Source organism: Plectropomus leopardus, chromosome 7 (genome assembly GCF_026936395.1).
Source record: "Plectropomus leopardus strain MGB_pleo_1.0 chromosome 7, ASM2693639v1, whole genome shotgun sequence".
Lineage (NCBI taxonomy): Eukaryota > Metazoa > Chordata > Actinopteri > Perciformes > Serranidae > Plectropomus > Plectropomus leopardus.
The window spans coordinates 1097501-1125102 of record NC_142182.1 but is presented as its reverse complement, the minus strand read 5'-3'; the positions used below and the strand labels follow the sequence as shown (position 1 = coordinate 1125102).

The 27602-nt window shown below is 40.6% G+C and overlaps 2 protein-coding genes across 2 annotated transcripts in view; both read left to right on the top strand.

The window, feature by feature from the left end:
- The first annotated feature begins 450 nt into the window (after positions 1-450).
- On the top strand, positions 451-21767 carry rbl2 (retinoblastoma-like 2 (p130)). Its single transcript, XM_088079560.1, is given in 23 exon segments — positions 451-791; positions 2443-2573; positions 3705-3905; positions 4034-4098; positions 4613-4741; positions 6789-6949; positions 7544-7608; positions 7971-8142; positions 8284-8447; positions 8980-9092; positions 9206-9309; positions 9388-9525; positions 10823-10987; positions 12065-12173; positions 13342-13602; positions 14414-14592; positions 16111-16287; positions 16374-16445; positions 17596-17695; positions 18529-18594; positions 18597-18772; positions 19366-19539; positions 20169-21767. Coding segments are annotated over 23 exon segments (3228 nt in total). The 5' UTR covers positions 451-653; the 3' UTR covers positions 20337-21767.
- A 420-nt stretch (positions 21768-22187) lies between these two features.
- sall1b (spalt-like transcription factor 1b) overlaps positions 22188-27602 on the top strand; it is a 7265-nt gene continuing 1850 nt past the window's right edge. The window contains 3 exon segments of the mRNA XM_088079561.1: positions 22188-23092; positions 23996-26757; positions 27563-27602. The exon segment at positions 27563-27602 is cut by the window's right edge and continues 221 nt beyond it. Of these exon segments, the coding sequence (XP_087935687.1) occupies positions 23023-23092; positions 23996-26757; positions 27563-27602 (2872 nt within the window). The 5' untranslated portion in view covers positions 22188-23022.

Genomic DNA, 27602 nt, shown 5'->3' with positions numbered 1-27602 from the left:
TGCCCGGCTCTCAAACATCAGGAAATAAAACCCCACGACCGGGCTGAAGTGTGAGAGGGACAGAGACATTTGGTGTCTGTAAAACTAACTTTTCGACGGAAATCAGTATTAATTAATGAGCCGAAGACTGAATTCAACACCAATGACATTTGTAACGCAGTTTTCTAAACGTTTCAATGACGCAGGTTAAAATAAAACACATTTTAAAGTTATTTTAGCCGTTTTTCAGACGGACTTCCGGACTGCGTTCCGCGAAGACAAAAACAACTGAAGTAAACACAACCGGAAGTTGTAGTATTTTGATTGACAGGTAGACCCACCCATTCGTGCTTAGCTACGCACGTTTAGTGGGCCGGGCTTCAGATACGCCGTTTGTGGTATTCTCAACGTAAGGATACGCACAGATATGACGTCTCGCGCTGTAGCCCGTGGCCCCCCGTACGCCCGCAGCGGCCGCGCGCCGTAGCAGCTGTCAGTCAAAGGACATTTAAATGGCCACACGGTCCGACGGCAGCTCGGGAATAAACGCCGTTATTACGGTGATATTCGGTGAAACAGCTGCGCGGACACCGGCTGAGTTTGCCGCCGGAGTCTCTTTTTTTAACCCTAAACCCAAATTTTAACCGTTAAGTTTGTTCGTAGCGCCGAAAACAATGAGCGAAGAGGACGAGTCGGTGCAGAGAGCCCGAGCCGGGTTTGAGGATCTCTGTCGGGCTTTAAATATGGACGAAGAGGCGAGCAGCGAGGCGTGGAAGACCTACGAAAACATCAGCAGGAACTTCACATTAGAGGTGAAAAAAGCCGAAATTATTCCGTTAGTGCTGATTTATTTTGTGTCGTGGTTGTTTCTGCCGCCCGGTGTACGTATTTACCGCAGCTAGCTAACGGTTGATGCTAACGGGTTTGTGTCGTTTTACTTTGACAACAAACATTCATCTAAAATAACAGTCTCGAGTTTGATTAAACCAGAAAAACTGATTTTTATTCAGTAAATATGAGAATTAGCCTTATCCTAACATGCTACTGACATGCTAAACCAGCAGAATGTAAACATCATATAAACGTCATGTAAACATCCTGTAAACATCCTGTAAACATCATTTAAACATCCTGTAAACATACTGTAAACATCATTTAAACATCCTGTAAACATACTGTAAACATCATTTAAACATCCTGTAAACATACTGTAAACATCATTTAAACATCCTGTAAACATCATTTAAACATCCTGTAAACATACTGTAAACATCATTTAAACATCCTGTAAACATACTGTAAACATCATTTAAACATCCTGTAAACATACTGTAAACATCATTTAAACATCCTGTAAACATCATTTAAACATCCTGTAAACATCATTTAAACATCCTGTAAACATCATTTAAACATCCTGTAAACATCATTTAAACATCCTGTAAACATACTGTAACATAATTTAAACATACTGTAAACATCACTTAAACATACTGTAAACATGTAAACATCCTGCCATTTTTTTGAAGATTTTGATATTTTGGCAACTTCTATGTCTTTAAAGAAAAATAATTACATTATATTTACACTATACATTTCTTATAGCCAGAATTCGTGAAAATAGAAATTATTGGTGGATTTTTAAAATATCCGACATTTAAAAAAAGAAAGAAAAAAAAAAGAAAATCTGACAAAAATGGCGAAGGATTTTTTTTTTTAAATTGCCCAAAATGTTCCAAGACAACACAAAATCAAATTTAAAAAATGGCTCAAATAGTTTGTTATTAAAATGGACAAAAATTATCAAAATGTAAATGCCAAAGTTGTGTTGCCATGGAAAGACCTTCACTTGTGCTTTAAAAATATTTAACATGCCTCATACTTTTTGTATTATCCCCTCCCCCCTTATAAATTAAGAACAGTCCCTAATAAATAAATACCACTGTACGATGATGCAACATGGTGATAATAACAGTGTGTGATGAGCAGGAAGCCTCTCATGGAGACAACTTCCCACCTGACTCAGTGTAACTGGATACACCACACTGACTGATGATTAATGACACTACCTGCTTATTTCATCTGTTTATTTATAGAGTAACTTAAATCTGAAATCCCTCTGCACACTGCAGCAAAGTAACAGCTCTAACTACTATGTGCAGCCTGGAGGCACTTTTATCTCTGTTAAATGATATTTCATACTACTCCACAATTCAAAGGAAAAAACATGTCTCAAATGTAAAATACCTTCAATAAATGCAAAAGAAGATTTATAAAAAGCAAATATTTTCACAAATGTTAAAAAAGACTGCAAACAGATTCCACAAAAGAAATTTGGTGAACATTAAATTAATTAACAAAAATTGTATCTTAAAAAAGTGAGAAAACAGCTCCATGCTCAGCTTTCTGACAATGACTTTTTTTTTTTTTTTTTGGCTCCATCGCGTCCTCTGGTACCTGCAGGGCAGCGAGCTGCACTGGCTGGCCTGCGCTCTGTACGTGGCCTGCAGGTCGTCGGTGCCGACGGTGGGAAAAGGCACCGCCGAGGGGAACTACGTGTCTCTGACCAGAATCCTGCGCTGCTCAGAGATGAGGTAGGCCCATAATGCACCTGTGTACTCACCTGAAAGGTCCGTCTTGTGAGTGTGTATTTGAGTGTTTTCTACAGGTTTTATATTGTGTGTGTGTGTGTGTGTATATCTTTAAAAGTTATGTGGTGTAGTTCTTAATAGTTTCATTGTAAACTGAATCTCTTCGTTTTGGTCGGACAATAGAAGACATTTGATATTTGTTTTCTGACATTTTACAGACAAACTGATGAATTGAGAAAATAATAGATTAATCCTTTGAAACCCAAACAGATTGGCTGGATTTTAAACATTTTCCTTTCTTGACTTTTTATTTATTTTGATTATTATTTTTGTATTGTATTTTACCTATCTATTTATCTGTTTATATATTTATATATAATGACTGAGCACAGACTGATGAGAGACTGTTAAAGATAAAACTTTATTTCTCCAGAGGAAAAATCTTCTGCAGCAGCTCAAGTACAAAGAACGAAACAGCACACACACACACACACACACACACATACACACATATGTACAGTATATATGTGTGTGTGTTTTAGTTTTTTCTAACATCATGTGAAATATGAACCTTATTTTTCTGTGTGTGGATGCTTCAAATAATCCCTCTCAGTTTTTTGCCTCCCTCTGTGCTGTATACTGTGTTAATTTTTCATTTTGTGTCTTTTAAAATTGTGCAACAAAAACAGCTACACACAAAAAGTTAAATGTAAGGAATGAGAGGGAAATAAAAATTGGATTTTATTCTTTATATCCAAGTTGTGGAGGAAATATCTTGTTTTTTGTCACGTGTAATGTTCGCTCCGTTTATGAGGCGGCGTTCATGTTAAAAAGAAATTAACCTCGTAATCACCAGAATTCTGACCGCCTGCTTTTTTATTACCAGCTTTTACAGGTACTTTTACTTCTAACACTTAAGTACATTTAATATTTTAACATGACTTCAGACACTTCAGTACAGTAAACATCAGATGCGGTCAGACTTTTAGTTAAATAATATTCTAACAGATGATTTTAACTTGTACCACCGTCATTTTTTAGTAAGATGTCTGTACTTTTACTGAAGCAGGGCTGTCAGGTACTTCTTCAGTGTTGAGTACGCAGTAAAACCTCGTCTGCTCTGTCCTCACGCAGCCTGATAGAGTTTTTTAATAAGATGAAGAAGTGGCAGGACATGGCCAACCTGCCGCAGGACTTCCGTCAGAGCACCGACAAGCTGGAGAGAAACTTCACCGTGTCGGCGGTCATCTTTAAGAAGTACGTTCCCATCTTCAAAGCCATCTTCAAGGCGCCGTCAGAGGAGCCGCCCCGAGTTCACCGCAGCCGCAAACAGAGGTGGGACAACGTAACCTTCGACCTCAGCACAGTATGAATTAACTAACTAAATTAACTAGTGTCCTTTAAAGCAGAAGTGTTTCAGGGTCCGTGACTGATTTATTTACGCTCACGTCTTTTCTCTGCAGACGCCACCCCTGCACCGTGACCGAGGTCTTCAACTTCTGCTGGGTTTTATTTGTCCACGCCAAAGGTAAGAATTTGGTGTTTCTTTATTTAAGTAATACTCAACTTTTCTAAAGATGTTTCCAGGATTTTAGGATGTTTTTCGGATTTTAGGAGGCCTGTTGGTGTGGAAGGTCAGGTTTTTGGTTTCTTTGTTTTTGGTGGCTGGCTTCTTTTTTTTTACTCAAAAATTTTTGGTGATTTTCTTTCTTTAAAATATTTTGTGATTTTTAGAAATTTTTTGATGTTTTTTTCCCCCTCTAATGTTTTGGTCATTTTTAGAAACTTTTGGTGATTTTGTTTTTCCTCTTTAAAAATGTTTGCCTCGGACGCTCAGACCTAATGACACCTCTCGGAGCGCCTCTGAACTGGCTTTCCGAGGGAACCACGTTGGTTTTAACAGTGTTTAACTCCTCCTCACTGGTGTGTATTTGAGGTCTTGAAGTTAGCTATCGAAACCTTCCTTTTTAGATTTGGCCATAATATGTTTAACCAACATGTTAGTTATCTCATCTCATCACTGTCATCTCTCTCTTGTTCAGGGAACTTCCCCATGATCAGCGACGACCTGGTGAACTCGTATCACCTGCTGCTGTGTGCCCTCGACCTCGTCTTCACCAACGCTCTGCTGTGTAACGCCAGGAAGGACCTGCTCAACCCCGACTTCAGAGGTACCTCGCTCTCGAACCTGACATCTGATCCTCTGAGGGTCTCTGTGTAGCTTTAGATCAGAAGCAGGATGTTAATAAGCGTCTTTACGCCAGGACGTCCCCCCAGGAGTGAAGCTCTGTGCGGTATCATCCTCCCCACAATGCACCGCCACAGTCTTTCCCCTCAAATCCCCACCCCTCAAGTTTTTAAGACTTTTTTTTAATGCCACTCGGAATAAAGTTTAAAACTAATTTAAAATAACCAAAATTAAAGACGGATAATTTCCTTTTGCCCAAATGATTATTAGAAAATCAGATGTATTGTTTTTTGTCTAATGAAAAAATAAATTATCAGTGTCAAAAGGTTGGAAAAAAAACTTGGACACATGAAAAACAATGAACACATTATATTATTATTAATATTATTATGGTATCTATTTGGTTTACCAACAGAAGTTTGACGGTTTGGACAGTTTTCTTGGAGATTTTGTGTTTCTCACTCTGCATGTTAGATTTAACTGCTTAGATTCACATAACAACAGGTTTAAGATGAGGAATGTATTAAATGATTTAACATAAAGTAGATGTTACCAATTATTTGAAGAGATTTTATAATGCACTGGCAGAAAAAATGATTCATAAATCCTACTTACCGTGTCTTAGCTGTTTTAAGGCTTTTGAAAGACTAATTAAAGTCATTTAATACCAACTAAGGCCTCGTTTTTAGATGAATAAATTCAATGCCCACTTAAAAATTTTTAAGGATCAGCGGGAACCCTGCATAAATCCTAAAATAATGAAATCCTAAAATCAAGAAACAGCTCAGTTTTTCCAAATCTGCAAAGTAATGAAAATGATTAAATATTCAGAAATATTACTGATTTTGGTTGAGAAACCAGTTTGATCAGATAAACAAATATTTTTGCTGCAACCACACACACACACACACACACACACACACACACACACACACACACACACACACACACACACACACACACACACACACACACAGCATCTCAAAGTGCGAGGTAACTTTGTTCCCAGAGCAGTGAAACACAGTGAAGCGAGGTGAACTTAAATCAGCAGTGGCGTGTAGGAAGCGTGCTTATCAGCTCTGCGCTGCACTAAATCAAACACGTTAAATAAATCAAACGTTTTGCTCTTTCTGCCGAACACATTTCAGCCAGCACACTCCCCCAAAAAAGCTGCAGCAGTGTGTGTCAGCGCTGTCCTCTCTTCCTGTGGACACCTCCTGTTTCCTGCCTCTCCAAACATTTATTGGAGAACCTGTCGCGAGAGGAAACAGCTCTGACACCACGTCAAACAGACAGGAAGCTAATGCTGGTTTGAACATCTTAAATTACACCGCAGGATTTAAGATGTAACGTCACCTTGTTGATCTCCTGGTTTCCTGTCAAAGAGGATGTTGTAGTTTATATAAATAAAATAGCATTTTACAGGATTTAACAGACGGTAATAATATTTAAATAACATTTAAAGAACATGTTGCATAGAGAAAAAACAATCTGAAAAGAGGAAGATAGATAAAAAGAGGACATGTCCTCAAGTCCTAGAAATGTCCTAAAATCCAAGAAATTTCTATAATTATAGAATTGTCCAAAAATCGTAGAAATTTCTTAAAATCCGAGAAATGTCTTAAAATCCAAGAAACGTCCTAAAATCTGCGAATTATCCTAAAATCAGAGAAGTGTTTCAAAATCAGAGAAATGTCCTAAAATGTGAGAATCAGAGAAACATGTGCGGTGCTGCTGGTCATTTTACACAAGTGTCCCCCAAGCACAGCAGCTTAAGTGTCCCTGCTTTAAGATGACTGAAAGGTGTCATCAGACTCACCACGAATTATTATCTACAGTTATAAGAATGAACTTTATTCATGCAGCATCTTTCCAAAAATAAGATATAAGAATAATAAGAATAGATAAAACACCACCAGACAACAGAGTGGAGCAACAAATAAAAGCATTTCTTACATTTGTGATTTTAGAGGGAGATTGTGTTCTGTCTGATCGTCAGGTTGTCTGTCCCTCTGTCTCGTGTCCTGCAGGTCTACCGGAGGACTTCGGCAGTAAGGACTTCAGGCCGTCCCCGGGGCCGTACTGCTTCATGGAGCAGCTGTGTGAGCTGCATGACGGCCTGGTGCTGGAGGCCAAAGGAGTCAAAGAGCACTTCTGGAAACCTTTCGTCAAGAAGCTCTTCCACAAGAGGGTGAGACACACGACGCTCCGCCACCACCGTCCCTGAATGTGTCCTCGTGTCCTCACTGCTAATGTCCCCTAACACTCCTGTTTGGTTAGACTTATTTTACGCTCAACAGTTAAAGCAGGGACACTCAACCTGCTTGGTTTGGGGGACACTTTTTCAAAATGGCAGGAGGCCAGGGGCCGGTCACAGGGGCCCCATACATGTTTCTGGGATTTTAGGACATTTCTAGCATTCTAGGACAATTCTGAGATTTAAGGATGTTTTTGGATTTAATGCATGGATTTAGGATTTCAGCCAATTCTGCGATATAAAGTAATTTCTAGTGTTTTAGGATGTGTCTAGGATTTTTGGACTTTTCTAGGACTTCACTTTATTTTTATTGTACATTAGAAAATGTTTTGGGGGGCCACCAGGGACCCTATCATTAAATGGTCGTTTTAATGGTTTTGGCCTCCTGCCACACAGTTAGACAGAGAGGAAACACACACAGTCTGGTCTGATGGTGTGTGTGTGTGTGTCTGTGTGTGTGTGTGTGTGTGTGTGTGTGTGTGTGTGTGTGTGTGTGTGTGTGTGTGTTTCTCTCTCTCTCTCTCACAGATAATCAGAGGAAAAGAGGACAGTCTGACCGGCTTTCTGGATCCCATGAACTTTGGAGACAGTTTGTGAGTTTTGTCCGTCCTCACACTGCAGCGCTGCGTTTAAAATCACGTGTTGGTCACGTGTGTTAATAACGTGTTCTGTATGAAGACAGACAGAGACATCTGCTGTGGAGGGAGGAGGAGTTTATCAGGAGGAAATGTCCTTAAAATCTTCACAGCATGAGATTCACACACTGATTTCTAACCATGAACTAAACGATTTTAGTTGTTTAAGTGGAGACGCTGCAGGTGAACACAGTTTGAGATTTTGGGATATTTTGCTGCTACTTTATGCCACCATACTCTGCTCTTTTCAGCCTGCTGTCCACTCCTTTACCCGTCTCTGTTCTGTCTGCAGTCTAAAATCGGCTGACTTCTCCCCTCAGTTTGTCGCTGACTCGGGTGTATGAGGAACATGTTCTGGCCACCGGCAGTCTGGATGAGAGGATTTTCACCGGCGAGGCGGCGAGCGAGGACATCGGCACCCCGGGGCCCTGCCTGTGTGAGGGGGTGGAGAACCAGGACGGCGCCACCTACAGGCTGCACAGCGACCTCACTGTGAGCCTAAACTTCACCTCTTTTAAAGCAGCATCAGTTCAGCAGCCTCTCTTTGTAGTTTCTGTGAGCTTGTTTTTTTTATTTGTAGCTTTGAATGAACATTTAATATTAATTAAGCAGCCTGGCGTCTCTCTTCGTCAGGCCTCGGCCCTGAAGGTGTCCACTCCTCTGACGGGGAGGAAGTACGTTCAGGAGAACAGCTTGGCGTCTCCGGTGTCGTCAGCCATGAAGAGTGTCGGGCGTCTCCACACGCTGCTGTCAGGAACCAAGCAGGGGCCGAGTGCCAAACTCACGGAGACTCTCAGGTGTGTTTCTGTCAGCGCAAACACGGTTCAGTCTGGAGATTAACGCTCAACCTCTGGTGTCATAAGTTAGTCATAACAACAAGAAAATCACCAAAAAGCTTTAAAGAAAAAAATATCACCCAAAAATTTAGTAGAAAAAAAAATCACCAAAAAGATTTCATTAGAAAAAATGCCATATTAAAAAAAAAAAAAAGACCAGAAATTATAAAGGAAAAAAAATTAAATTAAGAAAAAAGATTGCTTAATTTTTTTTAAAATGACCTGGAATTTTAAAGGGAAAAAAATAGTCCAAAAAAGCCACACATTTTTAAAGACAGAATATCTCCAAAAATGTTTAAAGAAAAAATTAATTGCCAAAATTTTTTTAAAAGTGCCTTCCAAACCTGCTGGCCCTTGGCTTCTTCTAAAACTTTTTGTGATTTTCTTTTTTTAAGAACTTTTTTTATTTTATTTCTATTTATTTTTTTACTACAAAGGTCCCCAATATCCTCAAATCCTAAAAACACCCCTGAGAGAAACTGTCTCCCTGCAGGGCCTGCGCCAGAGACCCCAGCGATGTCATCAGACAGCGCCTGAAGGACATGTTCGAGCTCCTCTGTCAACATTACGAGGGCAGCGGGGCCGAGACCAGGGGCATGGGGAAAGGTAAACACACACACACACACACACACACACGCGCGCACACACACACACACACACACACACAGAACATAAGCACATGATAGATGTGATTTTTGTAATTGAACTTCCTGCTGCAGACATGGCAGTGAAGTACTTCCACCTGGCGGAGGCGCTCTACTACAGGATCCTGGAGTCCATCATTGAGAGAGAGAAGATGATCCTGGGAGACGCTGACCTGTCGGTGAGTATTTTGTTGAAGTGGGACAAACGTGTAACATGTCATATGACTGTGGTGACATGACGTGTGCGTGTCTCTCAGTGTATTCTGGAGCAGGACGTCTTCCATCGCTCCCTGCTGGCCTGCTGCCTGGAGATCGTCGTCTTCTCCTACAGACCTCCAGGAGATTTCCCAAACCTGATCTCCATCTTCCAGCTCCCCGCCTATCACTTCTACAAGGTATCAATAATCACTTCTACAAGGTATCAATAATCACTTCTACAAGGTATCAATAATCACTTCTACATAAGGCTGGTCGATGTGGAAAAAAAATCTTATCACAGTATCTTTTTTCATATCAGTCGATATCACAATATAAATCGAATCAGTATTTCTGTGGAGCTTAAAGGTTCCTTTGACTCCTCAGTGAGATATGAAGATATCATCAGGTTAATTTTGGTTTAAATATTTATTTTCTGTCAGACATTGAACATGACAAATATACTGTAGAACAGCATCACCAGCTGGAGGACCTATTCTACTAAAACTCACAGAGGTCCAGGTACTAAAATGTCCTCCCAGCAAAGGTCCGAGCCTCAAACCTAAAATCAGTATTGGAGTGTAATAAACATATGATTTATTATTATTTATTAAACTTTCCAGCATTATATAAAAATGAAAAGCTCCATCTGAAACAAACTTCAGGTAAATTGAAGCACATTGTGCTGATAATAGGCCAACCTCTCCTGACTGCAGGACTCTGACTTCAGCTTCTGTCAAACTTCTGTGCTGTTAATCATTTTACTCAGGAATTAAAAACTTTTGAGTCGGCCTACTTCTCCTATAGCTGCCAACAGCCTGCCGACATTCACAGTTAGTATAAGCTCATGTGCTTGTGGCCCCGGGCCCCCAAAACATTACATCTGCCCCTGGTAATAATAATGAGAGCTCAGCGCGAGCGGCCGGATGAGACACGGAGCGATGCGTCCTGCTGTTTCTAAATAATTCATCCAAAGTCTGATCAAAGCTGAAATGCTGTGGCTGTCAAACACTCAGATGTTCGACACTCAAAGTCCTTCACTGCATTTGGGGTCTTGCAGCTCTGTTCTTATTATCATTGGCTGTTCGTGTTGTCAGTCAAAACACGGCTGGAATGAGTTCTATCGACATTCTGTCGACTACGTCTCTTATTTCATTTGAGGAGAAGTTATATCGCGATTGATGTCGTTATCGTTTTATCACCCAGCGCTTCTACAAGGCATCAATAATCACTTCTATCAATCGCACTGAGAGTCTGTTGATAGTACAACAGTGACACAGCAGCCTCATACATATTTCTAGGATTTGGCAACTTATGTTTACTTAAAGTACAGAAAACAATGTCCAGAGCATAAAAAAGCATAAAAGTTGAACTTTTTTAATAAAAAAAAAAGATGTGATGAGATCAGAGATATGCTAAATTCCTAGAAATGTCAAAAAGTCTTACTGTGTTTGTGTGTGTGTGTGTGTGCGTGTGTGCGCGCGTGCGTGCGTGCAGGTGATTGAAGTGTTGGTGCGTTCGGAGCAGGGTCTGTTTCGAGAGGTGGTGAAGCACCTGAACCAGGTGGAGGAGCAGGTCCTGGAGAGCCTGGCCTGGACCAGCGACTCCCCGCTGTGGGAGAGCCTCCGCAGCTCCAAAGAGCCCGTCCCCGCCTGCCAGCAGGTCAGTGCACATGCACATTTGACTGTTTTGCAGTGTTTTAGCCTAAATTTAAATATATTAACCCTTAGGGCCCACTTTAATGTGACACACACGTGTATTGCTCCGCATAAAAAATGCACTTTCCAAAACATTGAACATTAATATGATTTTCTAGTTCTATCAAATGTTCATTCACTCATTCATTCACGTTTTTAGATAAAAAACCCACAAAAAATAATTATTTTCAATAAACTACATGCAAAGTAGGTTTTGTTTGATGATCCCAACCTGGGATATGTCAATGATTTGCAGCAGAATTGATTATTATATTATTATTTTTTGTGCAATGTCAAGTATTCACACTTATACCACTCTGCACACAAAATTTCCTTTTCAGAATTCAGGCTATAAAATATCTTATACATTAATATGATTTAAGTCTATTTTTTTAACCAACATCAGTGCTAATCATAAATATCAAATCAATAAAGTTTCAGAATTTTAATCCTTTAAATGTCAGATTTTTGTCATGATGCTTCTGTGTTTTTAGAACAAAACAAAACAAAACAAAAAAAAATTATTATTTTCAATATGCTACATGCAAAGTATATATTTTTTTAGCTGCTGACAGGTCACCTAGTGGAAATAGCATGTATTTCCTCCATATGCCAAAAATGGTCAAAATGACCTCATCAGGTGGAAAATAGTCAAAATGACAAATTCAGAGTCAAAAGCCCAGAATGACACCCAGAAATAATACAAGTCCTGTTTTTCTGCTCTGATGGCTGTGGGATCAAAAATGTCAGTTTGAATGGGTTTCAATGGAGCATTTTTGGACCTGAACAGTCTGAATGTAACTATTTAGTTTCCACAGTGTATTTTAGACTTATTGTAGGAGCTGAGCTGCAAATTCACTGATTACACTCAAATACACAATCTGGACTACATTTAGGACACATGCATCAACACACACACAGTTATCACAACAAGAAAAGCACCTTAAAAGCACCAAGCAGTCCCTCAGGGTTTGTGTATTTTTTGTGTCAGTGACAGCTGAAGCTTCAGTTTGTGAGTGTTTGTGGTGTAAACATGTTTCAGGTGATGCCTTCTCAGTATCTGGAACAAAACGAGGAGAGCAGCAGTGGCAGCGTCCCGCTCACTCCCATCCACCACGGACCTGAGCTCAACTCCAACAGCGCCGTCAAAGGTGTGTGTTTGACTTCATTCTCCGCTGTTACTCCCTCAATAACATCTGAAAGAAAACATAGAGAGATGTTGTCCTCACAGGTTTCTGGCTCATGAATGGAGGACGGATGAATCATTCAACTTGGTCTGCAATTGCATATGCAGATTTTTAATTTTTTTTTAATTATGATATAGTTTCCCAGAGTTTCTTCAAATGCTTTATTTCCCTAATTAAATATAATATATTTAATACATTTTTTAATCATAAATTAAAAAATACAATCATTTTCAGCCCCTTTTCTAGGTCATTTTCTTTTAATTCTTTTCTTTTCTGTTTTAGCAGATTTTAAGGTAATTTTCTTGGAAGTTTGTTACTCTTTTTTTTTTGCTAATTTTTGGGCCATATCTTTTTAAGTTGCTCATTGCCTTTCCCGTACGTTTTTTGGCATGATTTCTTTCGAAAACATGGGTAGAAGGCAATAAGCAACACAAGAAGGAAAGACCCAAAAATCAGCAAGAAATGATTTGAAAGTACAATAAAATTACCTGAAAATTAATTTTAAAGAAGTAAAGGAAAACCCAAACAAACAAGGAAATAACCTGGAAAAAAGTACTAAAAATTATAATATTATTGCAACATAATTTGAAATATTATGATAATTTTATAAAATAATAATTTATCATAATTTTGATAATTTATAAAATTGTTTAAATTAAGTGTAAGTGTGTAAGTAAGTATTATAATTATACATGTAGTTTTTCCCTAGATTTTTTCTTTTTTTCCTATACATTTTCCTCAGCTTAAAAAAAAACATTTTGTCTAACTTTGAAATTTTTTTTCTAAATCTACTAATTTGTTAAACATTTATTACTAAGTTGCTTATTGCTTTTTCTCCATGTTTTAGAGAGAAATTGCACCACTTTGCTCAGGGTTCAAAGGTTTAATAAACTTAATTGTATATATTCTTATAAAGCACTTATCAAAATAAATTACAAAGTGCCTCACAGAAATCAGAAATACGAAATTAAAAACCAATTCAATGAGTCGGCAGCTCAGAGAAAAGCTTTCCCATAAAAGTACATTTTTAAAGAAGATTTTTATTTAGTTTGTCGAGTAAAAGCGTTAAATTGCTGCTGTTTGTTCATCAGTCCACCCGGGATGTAAAATAATCCCCCTCCTCCTCCTGCAGCCGTGTCCCCCTCCCCCACCACCCTGCTGGACCGCTACAGCTCTCCTCCCTCCGGCCCGCATCGCCGCCGCCTGTTTGTCGACGCGGTGGACAGAGAGCCCGGAGCCACCTCCGCCAGCACCACCGGCACAGCGCCGCCCCCCGCCACAAAACCCGGCCAGGCCAGCCTCGTCACCACCCTCCCAGCCGGCCAGACCGTGGTCAACCTGGCAACCGCCACCGTTGCCGCCAACGGGCAGACGGTCACGATACCTCTGCAGGGTGAGTGCTGTACTTAGGCATCATTTTGAAGGACTTGTACTTTATTCGAATATTATATTTATATGCTACTTTATACTTTTACTCTGCTACATAGTAGAGGAAAATATTACACTTTTCGCATCATTTATCTGACAACTTTAGTTACTTTAAGATTAATATTTTTGTATGAAAACATGACAAAAAATAGTTTGATAACATTTTAAAGTCTTTTTATGATTTTGTAATAGTATTTTTTTATTTGAGATTTTCTTTTATAATTTTGAGGTTTTAGATATTTTTCCTTTTTCTGACAATTTTGAGTTTGGAGATGCTCTATTTATATTTATAATTTTGAGTTTTGGGATTTTTTAATGATTTAAAGTTTGGGGTTATTTTTTCTGTTGTTTTTAAAAATATATTTTAGGGTGTTTTAGATTAGGGTGCGTTTTTATTTTTTTATTTTTTTTAAAAATTTGAGTGTTTGGGGTTTAAAATCATTTCGAGTATTTTTTAAAATTTTTTGTTTCTTAATTTTTTTTTGTTTTTAAAAAATAATTTTGAGTTTTATGGTGTGTGTTTTTTTTATTTGAGTTATTTGGGTGTGTTATTTGTGTATTTATTTATTCCAGATTTTTCTGCATTGGGTAGTTGTATTTATAAATACTTTTAGTACATTTTCCTACGTACTTTTACTGAGGTACCATTTCTAATGCAGAGTTTTTACTTGCAACAGAGTATTTTCACAGGGTGGTATTAGTACTTTTAGTTGAGTAAAGGATCTGAATACTTCCTCCACCACTTGTGGTGAGTAACTGACCTCTGACCTTCGCAGGCATCACCTTCTTGCCGGTCCAGGTGAGCGTCACCGGACCGGGCGGAGCCCCGCTGCAGCAGCTGTCCGCACAGACGCTGACCGGCACCCTCACCGTCCAATCAGCCGTCAGCAAACCAGCAGCCAAAGCAGCCAGCAGGCCGCTGAGGAAAGGCTCGCTGTCGCTGTTCTTCAGGAAGGTACGAGCTGCGTTCGCAGTTTAATGTTCAGCTCACACGTCGCTGCTCGTCTGTCGGTGTTGGAGCTCTTATTCTACAAACTGGGGAACTTCATCTTTAATATTACTTAATCATTTCAGTCTGCGAGTAACCAAAAAAAAGTGGTTTGTTAAACCTTTGATTTGTTTCAAAAAGATGGCAATAAGCAATTAAAGGAGATTTGACCCAAAAAAAAGCACAAGAAAATCACCTGAGAATAAGCAAAAAAACACAAACAAACAACAACAACATGACTTTAAAAAATGTGCTCAAAAAAAGTTTTACAACATAATTTTAAAAACACAATTATGATGATTATAAAAGTATTTTTTGGACATTTTTCCTATTTTTTAACCTATTATTTCTTGCAGTTTGAGAAAATACGTGCTATTTCCACCAAGTGCACTGTCACAATCAATATTTCTGCTGATCACTGACATATCCAAACTATGTCCGGCTCAGTTTAAGCTCACACACTGGACAAAATCTGTATTTTTAATATTATTTTTAGTTTAGAAATGTAAAAAATCATGCCCATTTTTCTGTCCAATATGTGCTTTTTTGTCCACTGCGGTGGACACCATACATCAACAACATAAAAAGTGATTCAGTGGAACTCCATTTAGGTCCCAAATGCTTCTGTTTTTAAAGTATTGACAAAACGCAAATAGTAAATAAACTAAGAACAATAAATAAAAAGAAAAAAATATTTTTCAGGCCTGTGATGAGTTCGGTTTTATCTTTTTTTATACAGTCGATGTGTGGTGTCCACTGCAGGGGACAGATACAATATAAGCTTATGTGCCTGCCATCCGCTGGAGTGGACTGATGTATTTTCAGTCCCAGAAATGATTTTTATCCTGTTTTTCTCTGGATCAAACCTTCTTTAGTTGATTTTATGATATTATTGTTATTATTATTATTTTATTTGTTTTTTGCATGTCTGGTTGTCCGAGACACTTTGCGCATTTTCTCCTCCCCAACCGTTTAAAATGTATGATGCAATATCTCAAAACTACAATGAGATACAAAGATAAAAATCAAGCTGAAGTGCAGAAGATGTTTTTCGGGTCCAGCATCTGGTTTTGGGACATAGAACTGAAGCACTCCAACTTCAATGGTTCAGAATGACTTTCAGATATCTGTCCACTGTGTTAGACAGCATGCATGAAAGGGTTAAAAAGTGCCATATAAATAAGACATTATTATTAAATGTTATTATGAGTATCTGACACCGTCACATTATATATATATATATATATATATATATATATATATATATATATATATATATATATATATATATATATATATATACATACGTATGTACAGAAAATAAACTCATCACAGACACGTTTGGTGTCTGCAGCCTTTAGAAGGTGAAACATTGAAACGTGTTTTTCTCCTCTGAGGTGGCGTTCGCCGTCACAGTTCGGCGTTCGCCGTCACAGTCCGGCGGATGCTGACAGAGTGCGTGATGTGATGTTTGACCTCTCACAGGTGTACCACCTGGCCAGCGTGCGCCTCCGAGATCTTTGTGCCAAACTGGACATCTCGTCAGATCTGAGGAGGAAGATCTGGACGTGTTTTGAATATTCTCTGGTCCACTGCACCGAGCTGATGATGGACCGACACCTGGACCAGCTCCTCATGTGTGCCGTCTACGTCACGGCGAAGGTCCGTCCCTCCGTCCATCTGTCCGTCTGACCGTTTCTACCTGTGTGTTTCTCTCTGTTGAAGTCCGTGTGTTTGATTTCTGTCAGGTGACCAAAGAGGACAGATCCTTCCAGAACATCATGAAGTGTTATCGCACGCAGCCGCAGGCCAGCAGCAACGTAAGAACCTCCGAGTCTCTGACGCACAACGTCTTTACCGTCCAAACCGCCGTTTACATCGTTTATATCACTTACACCCAACCTGCTCCGCCCAGGGGCCACTCATACAAAATGACAGGAGGCCAGGGGCCAGGGGCCAGTCATATCAGCCCCTTAAGAGTTTCTAGCAATTTAGGACATTTGTAAGATTTTTGAACATTTCAGAGATTATAGGACGTTTCTAGGATTTTTGGACATTTCAATGATGTTGGATGTGTCTCAGATTTTGGGACATTTTTAGGATTTTAAGGGGTTTCTCAGATTGTAGCATGTTTCTTGGTTTTTAGGACATTCCAAGTTTTTCAGGATGTTTCTAAGATTTCAGGACATTTCTAGGATTTTAGAACGTTTGTAGGATTTGAGGACATCTTTAGGATTATAGGACGATTCTTGGATTTTAGGACATTTCTAAGATTTTCTAACATTTCAGAGATTTTAGGACATTTTTGGGAATTTAGGATGCTTCTTGGATTCAAGAATATTTCGAGGATTTTTGGACATTTCAACAAAGTTGGATGTTTCTCAGATTTTAGGTCGTTTCTAGAATTTTCGGACATTGTCAGGATTTTGAGACGTTTCTCAGATTCTAGCATGTTTTTTGGATTTTAGGACATTCCTAGGTTTTTAGGAATAACTTTATTAATCAGTAATAATACATCATCAGTGATTATTAATTATATTTTGTTTCAAAAATCTAAATCTGTGAAGTAACTAAATCTGTCAGATGAATGTAGTGAAGTAAAAAGTACAAGAATTACCTTTGAGATGTGGTGGAGAATAGAAGTACTCAAGTAAAAAATTACTTTGTGTGTGTCTGTGTGTCTGTGTGTCTGTGTGTGTGTGTGTCTGTGTGTCTGTGTGTCTGTGTGTGTGTGTGTGTGTGTGTGTGCATCTGTGCATCTGTGTGTCTGTGTGTCTGTGTGTGTGTGTGTGTGTGTGTGTGTGTGCATCTGTGTGTCTGTGTGTGTGTGTGTGTGTGTGTGTGTGTGTGTCTGTGTGTGTGTGTGTCTCTGTGTGTGTGTGTGTCTGTGTGTGTGTCTGTGTGTGTGTGTGTCTGTGTGTCTGTGTGTCTGTGTGTCTGTGTGTGTGTGTGTGTGTGTGTGTCTATCAGGTGTATCGGAGTGTGTTGATCTCGGGGAGGAGGAGACGTCACTCGGGCAGCAACGACACCAACAAACAGAGCTCAGCTGCAGACGGCAGCCAGGATCCAGGTGAGAAAACGCTCGTTACTGTCTTTCATGTCAAACACTAAATGACTGTTTGTTAGTCAGATCGTCACAGTGTGATAATATAATAATAAAAAAAACAACATATCGATGTATTTCTGGATTTATTTACCAATAGCAAATATCTGTTTACAAACTGTCACAGAACTCGTTGCTTTCATTATTCATTCACTTCTGTGGCAGGGACACTAAAACTGCTGTGCTTGGGGGCCACTTTTTACAGGGAGCCAGGGGCCAGTCACAGCAGCCCCATTCATGTTTCTAGGATTTTAGGATTTTTCTAGGATTTTTGGACATTTCTATATTATTATTATTATTATAATGTTTTTGTTGTTTAATTGTCTCGCCCTCTTCTTTTTTTTTTTTTTAATCAAACTTTCAGGTATTTTTTAAGGTTTTTTTTTTTTTTTTAATTTTGTAACTAGTTTCTTTGTTTTTATAAATGTTTGGGTCATTTCTTCTCAAGCTGCTCATGGCTTTCTTACTGTCCTTTTGAAGGATATCATAATCAAATGATTCAAATGAGTAATAAATAAATAAATAAATACTACAAATGTAGTTGATGACCCCTGTTGTACACGCTTTTCACACAGAAGTTTCTGACGGTTGCAGTCTGCAGCTCACCACTAGATGTCACTAAATCCTGTACACTGGACCTTTAATAAATGCATAATAATGATAATAATAATAATAATGATAATGATAATAATTATGATAGTGATAATATTTAATGAATCGATCCAGTTTTTATGAGCAGAACGTGTTGTTTGCTTGTTTGTGATGAGGTGGCGTCTCCTCGTCTCCTCGTCTCCTCTCAGCAGGTGGAGACATCAGTCCAGTTCCCATTCGCTCCAGCAGCACCATGCCCACCCCCCAGCCCGGCAGTGCCCCTCCACCCCCACCAACACCTCCAACAAGACCTCCTCCTCCTCCTGCTCCTCCTCCACGGTGGGCGATGGAGAGGAGGAGCGAGGAGACCTGATCCACTTCTACAACAACGTTTACATCAAACAGATGCGACACTTTGCTCTGAGATACTCGGACAGCTCGCCCTCTGCGGGGGTAAAAAAAACGCTTCATATTTACATTTGTTTATGTTTACAGGTTTAACTCTTTACTCTCCACTGACAGGAAAACATGCTGAGAGTCTGACGATGTCACACAGAGCAGAGATGTTCAAAGAGGACAGATTTTCAGTATTCAGCATGTTGAGTTGGAGCTCAGAGATTCAGACACGAGTCAACAATAATTTCTGTTTTAACCGTTTCTGGCTGAGATAAATGCTGTCATTTTTGGTGATTTTGAAGAAAACATGAGGCATGTTTTCTTTAAAAATCGTCAAAAATTTTCAAAGAAAAGAAAAATGCTTTCCTTAAAAATTGCAACAACAAAAAAATAAATAAACATTGGAAAACATTTTAAAGAAAAAATAATCACCAAAAAAAGAAAAACGATTAGAAAATATTTTCTTTTTATTTTAAATAAGACACAGAATAGTGATTTGATTTAATCAGTTTTTTTTCTCTTTTGTATGAAAGCTTTCGTCCCACATGAATGTTCAAGGAATGTTAGGAGGAGCTGTCAGAGTCTCACTGCTCGCTGGTCAGAGGCTTTATGATGATTTTATGTGTGTGTGTGTGTGTCTGTGTGTGCAGATGGAGACCCCCCCTCTGTGTCCGTACCCCTCCCTGAGGACGGGCTCCCCTCGTCGGATGCTTCTGTCCAGCAAACACTCCATCTACATCTCACCTCACAAGACAGGCTCCGCCCCCACAACGCCCACCCCCCGAGACACCATTCACTACTACATCTGCAGCAGCCCCCCCAACGTGAGACACAGACACACACAGACACACACACACACACACAGACACACACACACACACACACACACACACACACACACACACACACACACACACACACAGACACACACACAGACACACACACAGACACACACACACACACACACACACACACACACACACACACACACACACACACACAGACACACACACACACACAGACACACACAGACACACACACACACACACACACACACACACACACACACACACACACACACACACACACACACAGACACAGACACACACAGACACACACACACACACAGACACACACACAAAAAATCAGCGCTAAAATAGATACAAAATACAGCCATATAAAGTATACAGCTTTATATGGCTGTACTTTGTATCTATTTTCCTAAAGCCAAAGAATTATTATTTATTTATTATTTGACATGCCTCCCCCTTTTTGCAAGTCCCCCTCCTGTCTTATAAATAACAAACAGTTATTTTATGTTTAAATATTCAGTTCTAATATATATTTTCAAAAGCTATTTTCTAGTAATGAAAAACAGCTGATAAGGACCTCTGTGTGACCCCTGTGTGACCCCTGTATGACCCCTGTGTGACCTCTGACTCCTGCCCCTCAGCGTCTGCAGGAGATCAACAGTATGATCCGGACCGGAGAGACTCCGACCAGGAAGCGCAGCCTCCCTCTGGAGGACGAGACGTCCCCCAAGAGAGTCTGCTCTGAGAACCACTCAGCACTGCTCCGGCGCCTGCAGGACGTCGCCAATGACCGCAGCTCCTCCCACTGAGGCCTCACGCACGCACGCACGCACGCACACACACACACACACACACACACACACACACACACACACCTGGTGAGAGACGTTATGATAATCTGACACATTTCCTCTGCGCTGCGTTGTGACTAAACGGAGCCGTCGGTCTCTGATTTCTTCACGTGTGAAACTCGTCATTCCATCCGTTCGTCGTCCGAAACGAGGAGAATGTATTTTATGTATTTTAGCCTTTTGTTTTATCAAGCGTTTTTATTGGCAAAGTTCCTGAAGTGACGGAGGGCTGAAGTTTGTGAGGCTTTCCTTTGTGTTCTTTATTTACTGTGGTTTCATTACCGTGTTTTTGGTGATACTAATAACTAATTATTCTGTTGGTTAAATTAACGCTCTGAAACTCAGAAAGACTTCAGTTTTCTTGTGCCGCCTTCAGGCACCTTTCACAAGCATCTAATCCTTCAAAATATAAGCAAATTACTACCTTTCTCTTTTGAGAGATAATTGAGACATAAATTATTACAAAATAATCATAAATAAGGAAAAAATGTCCAAAAAAAACACAATTATTAACTATTGTATGGATGTATTTTAGTGTGTGTGTTTTGCCTTTTTTGTTTGTTTGCTTGTTTGGTTTTTCTTACATTATTTATTTTCTTTTTTTGTTGCTAAATTTCAGGTAATTATCTTGAAAATTGTCATTTGTAACTTCTTCACGTTTTTGAAAGATTTTTTTTATTTCTTTCAAAAAACATGGAAAGAAAATACTGAGAAACTTACAGGATATGGCTATATGGAATTGGTTAAAAAAAAGAAGTAGTCACAAGAAATGATCTAAATAAATAAGTAAATAAATAAATAATAAGAAAAAATACCCCCCGAAAAAAACCTAAAATCAAAACAAAAATGATTATAAATATTAATAATAAATATGTGTATTTCGATAACCTGAATTGTCATAAATCTAATAATCATCAATGTTGTGTTTGTGAAATGTTTTATAGTTATTTGATAAATCTCTAAAGATTTTGTCCCTTAAAAGTATCTGAAGGCAGCACAGAAGAAAAGTGGCGTCGCTCAGGTTTCAAAGGGATAAACAGTTAAAAGTTTAGGTTTTAATCATGAAGCGTTTAAAGGGCTCAGTACTCATTCATCATGTCAGACATATAAACTCTGTGTGTGTGTGTGTGTGTGTGTGTGTGTGTGTGTGTGTGTGTGTGTGTGTGTGCTCCTCCGTCAGCGTCTGTGTTTCAGAAGAAGTGTGTAAATATTTGTATAAAAACAGACGTTATTTTATGGAGGTGATGTAAGTTAAGTGCCTTTATTTTTTACTCCTCAATCTGTCTGTTTGTTTGTTTGTTTGTTTGTTTGTTTGTTTACAGCCAACAAACTTAGATTTTCTTGATTGTAAAAAAAACCCCAACTGATGGATTAAAATGTTTAAAGTGAGCCGGTTGTTTCTGTGTGTCACCAACAGAGGGTGCAGCTGTTGCTGTGGCTGCTGTTGCTGCGGCTGCTGTTACTGGTGCAGCTGTTGCTGCGGCTGCTGTTGCTGCGGCTGCTGTTGCTGCGGCTGCTGTTACTGGTGCAGCTGTTGCTGCGGCTGCTGTTGCTGCGGCTGCTGTTGCTGCGGCTGCTGTTACTGGTGCAGCTGTTGCTGCGGCTGCTGCTGCCTTGGCTGCGGCTGCTGCCGCTGGGAAATAATGAATAAATTAATGAAGACGGTGTAATGTTTGCAGATTTTCTCATTTGCTTGAACTTATTCGTCCATTTAGAAGAACAGACAACAAAATGGAATTTGGATTTTTTTTATAGCAAAACAATTCTAAAAAGTATCATGACATTAAAAGGAAATTAAAATACCTGAGGATGGCAGTTTAAAGCATTACTAAAAACACTCATTTCCAAAGTGGTCCCCAATAAAAAGTTTTTTTATGGTGTTTTAATTTTTTTTGACATGTTTTGAAAAAAACATTTTGGGGATTTTATTTATTTATTTATTTTCCAGTGTGTTTTAAAGAAATCACTTGTGAAACCTGAATGTGAAAACATTCAGGTGTAAATGAATAAGGAAGCTGGTTAATTTAAATTCAATGACTTATGGGAAAAGGGTGGGATTGAATGAGTTTGTACTTACTCTGTAAACCAAGTCATCGTGAGTTTGATCATTTATTGTAAGTATTACCTCCTTTTTTTTTACTGTCTGCTCTTGAAAAATAATTTCTCTATTTTCTTGTTTTTCAAGTTCGAAATGTATCAAATCAAATCTCATTTTTCTTAATTTGTTTGTGATTTAAAAGAAGCATTATGACAAATTTATTTTCTTAAATTTTTTGGGGGCGATTTCTAGTGAAATTTCTGCGATTTATTTTTTCCTTGTTGACATCAACATTTTTGTGATTTTTATTTCTTTATTTTTTTTTTCATTTATTTTAAGAGAACATTTATCTTAAAATAAATTTACATAAATTTACATTACTTTTCTTTACTTTACATTTTTGAGGTTAATATTTCCATAGTGACAAACTCAGATTCGAGCACTGAGATAAATAAGAGAGAGTGTGTATGTAGGGGGTGTGGTTTGTTATGACAGACCCTGTATTTTCTATGCTCGCTCTGTCCGGGTGTCCCTCTGTGTCTCTCTGTCTGTCTTTGTCTCTCTATCTTTGTGTGTCTGTCTGATTCAGCGTTCAGAGTTGGAAACATGTCGCGGAGGAAGCAGCTGAAACCGCAGCAGGTCCACTCCGATGATTTCTCTCTGAACAGACACACCGGTGAGTTATTTTCATGCAAAACATTAAATCTTTGAGAAAAATAATCTGTCTCATTTATATTTTTGTGAATTATTAGAGAAAACATTTATTTATGAGCAGAAGTTAAAGAAAACAACTTGTGGATGGAACAAACGAATCTATTCCGTAAACTAATCATTCTGTATTATTTAATAGTCTGTATTTGTATGAATTTAAATGATGAACACCAAATCCTGCTGCTGGGTTTGAAATTTTATTTCTATTTTATTTTAAAATTTAAATATTTTAAAATTCTTAAAGAAAACACTCCCTCTAAATCTGCGAGTGTAACATGTTTTATTTTTAAATTTTATTTTTTTTGTTTATTTGATTTTTTAAAGAAAACTTGTCTTCCAAACCCATGGGCAATTTTTAAAGAAATGTATTGTAATGTATGTATTTATTTTTTTATTAATAAAGAAAATATGTCTTCCAAATCTGTAGAGGCATTTGGTAGAGACAAGAAAACGTGCCTTACAAACCCACGGGTAACGTTATTTTTTGAATTTTAAAATCTTTTAAACCAAGAAAAACATCTTATTTTCAAACTTGCAGGCAATTTAAATTAAAAATGCTATTTTTAATTAATTTGTTTTTTTGACTAAAATGATGCCACTTTCCTTCACCTAAAATGTATGTTGCACTCGACTAATACTAAAACTTAAACTATGAAGGATAAAAACTACTAAATTGTGTTTAAAAATAAAAAGCATTTTTGTCCAAAGACTAATCCTAAAATAGCAGCCAAAGTTAAAACTGCACCCCAGCCGGCTCCTCCTCCTATTAATGAAGTACAGTCGATTATAAATGCAGTTAAAATGTTCCAGAAAAGCGCAGCAGCATTATGATAATAATAATTTCCTTTTCTTGAACTCTGTTTTTCAGATGTGTCTCTCAGTGCCGACTCTCCTCCCGCGGTGGATCTCTGCGTTCAGGTCTGCAGCCGCTGCTGCGCCGAGTTCAGAGCACCGTCAGATCTGCAGCGACATCAGACACACTGCTCTCCAAACCCTCCAGTTCTCATCGTGAACGACGATCTGCAGCCAGCAGGGGGGGCCGGTGAACCCGGTGACAACGGCCCGTCACAGGACAGATCCAACAGAGACCTTTGTACCTCGGATTTCCCAGAATCCTTCCTGCCCGCCGCCTGCTGCGCCGACCTAGCAGGATACTCGTGGGTAAAGAGAAAGGTGGTTATTGAGAACCTGGAGAGCACCAAAGTTGCCGTGGCTCAGTTTTCCCGCCGCTCGGAAAGTCGAAGCGACGTCTCGTCTCTGCTGCAGCAGCTGCTTGCCCTGCAGGTCCAACAGATCCACCAGCTGCAGCTCATCGATCAGATCCGCCACCACGTCCTGATGTTTGCCTATCACCACACTGAGACGCCAGACGCCCCAACAATCTGCGCCAACGACCGTCCGGCTTCAAAATCCACCAAACAGCTTAAAGCTCTCGGCGCTCATCTGTCCCGGCGGCTCGCTGCGGCTGCGGGGTTCGCCAGAAGCTTATCGACTCAGTCCGCCAACATCAGCGACTCCAGGCAGCGAAATCACAGCAAAGACGTTCGGTTAGATAGTTTGAATAAATCCACACCGACAGCACCTCCGGAGCACGTCTTTAAAACACAAAACACGGACTTCAGCTTATTGTCCCAAACCAAAATGCTGATGTTCAGTGATGACTGCTTCATCAGACCTGAGATCTCTCCGACTCGGCACAAGCACGCCGCTGCAGATTTGATACCAAACATCAGCGCGATGGTGGAGGATCTGGACGCGCTGGCAGCTTTGGCCCAACAGAGCAAGTGCAAGAATCTGAAGCGTCTCTTGAAACACAGATGCAGATTTTGCAGCAAAGGTTTCGGGAGCGTCAACGCTCTGCAGATTCACCTGCGATCGCACACCGGAGAACGACCGTACAGATGCAGCATCTGCGGGAACCGGTTCTCCACTCGGGGGAACCTTAAGGTTCATGTTCAGAGGCACAAAGAGAGACACGCCCACATAAACCCTCACCCTGCCCCAAAGCACCTGGACCACATCCAGACCGGCACTAAGATTGGTCTGTTTCCAGACGTAGCAGGGTGGCGTCAAAGATTCCTGAATACTATATCCGGCTCCCTGGAGCAGGCGGACATCCTGTCCTCCTTTGTCAAGAGAGAGGAGCACCCTGCCCCCCTCACTCAGTGTGATTTTTACTGTAATTCAGCAGCCAGTGAGAACTTCAGGTCCAAACAAACACCCACAAAAACGTCTGACTCAGCGGAGACCAGGCAGCAAAGAATCACAAATCTTAAAGATGTGAAACCGTCTTTGAACTTTGTCTCTAAAACAATGAGGTCAGAGGAGTCCGTCACCTCATTTTCTGGATTCCTTTCATTAAAATGCCTCCCAAAACTCCAGCCACCATTGGACAGCAGTGATCTGTCCGTCCCCAACGAGTGCGTCCTCTGCCACCGCATCCTCAGCTGTCAGAGCGCCCTGAGGATGCACCACCGGACGCACGGCGGAGAGCGACCTTACCTCTGCAAACTCTGCGGCCAATCTTTCACCACCAAAGGAAACCTGAAGACGCACCAGGCTGTCCACCAAGCGTCCGTCCCGCTCAGGGTCCAGCAGTCCTGCCCCGTTTGCCAGAAGAAGTTCACGAATGCCGTTGTTTTGCAGCAACACATGCACATGCACCTGGAGGGTAATTTACCCGATGCAGATCAAAAATACTCTGTGGATTGTGACGAAGGATTCGGAGACAAAACAAAACTGAATTTCAGTGATGGAGACTTTTGTGACAAGCAGTTGTCCAGATTCAAATCTTTATCCATCCGTCTGTCCCCGTCGTTTGGGAAAACCAACACGAGGACTGGTTATCCCGGGGATCTGCAGCTCAAATGGATCAAAACAGAGCGTCCAGAGGGATCCAGAGAAACAAACCACCAACAGGCTGCTGAAAGTGGTCCGTGCTCTGGTGCATTGTCCAAGCTGTCTCTGTCCTCTAAAGGACAAACTCCAGTGTCTTTTCAAACATCAAGGTTTGACTACCCGCTCCAGACGTGGCTCGACTCGGCGGCTTTGAAGCTCCGTGCTTCTGCTGCGGCGCCCGCCAACCTGCACTTACTGAAGGACTCTCGGAGTTTCATTCACTGCTTCAGAGAAAAGGGCGTCCTGAAGAACACGTACTGCGATATCTGCGGGAAGACGTTTGCCTGTCAGAGCGCCTTGGACATCCACTACCGGAGCCACACCAAAGAGAGGCCGTTTATCTGCTCCACGTGCAGCAGAGGCTTCTCCACCAAGGGGAACCTGAAGCAGCACATGCTCACGCATCAGATGAGAGACTTCCCGTCACATCTCCTCCAACCGTCCATTCCCGACCGGGGCGGCTCCATGTTGTCCCCTGACTCTCTGAAGGCTCTCTCGAACGCCTCCTGTAGGAGCAGCGAGGGTCTTTGTGTACCTTCGCGCAGCTGTTCAGTACCAGAGTCTCCTGCAGCGCCACCCCGCCGGATACCCAAACAGCACCACTGCCAGACCTGCGGGAAGAGCTTCTCCTCGTCCAGCGCCCTGCAGATCCACGAGAGGACGCACACCGGGGAGAGGCCGTTCGCCTGCGCCATCTGCGGACGAGCTTTTACTACCAAAGGAAATCTAAAGGTTTGTTTCACCCAAAAAAAGAAAGGAGACTGGCTTGCTCAGTGGGCCGAGTAGGTAGCAGTAAGACAACGGGCGCTTTTCATTACGCTAATTTATGCTTCCTCCCTTCCTACTTCCTCCAATGAGGAGGTGTGGATGGAGGAGAGAGGAGCCCAGAGAGAGGATGCACCTGTGTATCCTACACAGAGTCTTTTTTATAAGTGGCGAGACTACGGGTCACGGAGATTCTTCATTTGCCGTGTGTCTGCCGCACCTCCTCATGCCTCTTTATTTATGCTTGGGGACGTTACCTAGGGCACCAAAATGGCAAGAGCCAGCCCTGATTATTATTAGAGGAGGAGGTGGAGGGAGAGGAGAGGAGGAGGAGATGGAGGGAGAGGAGAGGAGGAGGAGGAGGAGATGGAGGGAGAGGAGAGGAGGAGGAGATGGAGGGAGAGGAGAGGAGGAGGAGGTGGAGGGAGAGGAGAGGAGGAGGCGGAGGAGGGAGAGGAGAGGTGGAGGGGTGGAGGGAGAGGAGGAGGAGGAGGAGGAGGGTGGAGGGAGAGGAGGGGGTGGAGGGAGAGGAGAGGAGGAGGGGGTGGAGGGAGAGGAGAGGAGGAGGAGGAGGAGGGAGAGGAGAGGAGGAGTAAACAGATGCCTCCTCCTGCGTCGTCACGAACACACGGTAGGATGGTAGAAATAGCAGAAATGAAAATAGCTGTGGGGGAAATCCATATTGTTTGTTTTAATGGGGCGTTTATGTTCATGGATGCCGTCCATTAACATGGTTTCCATGGTAACCACTTCCCTCGTCCCTCTCGCACAGGTTCACATGGGGACTCACATGTGGAACAGCGCCCCCAGCA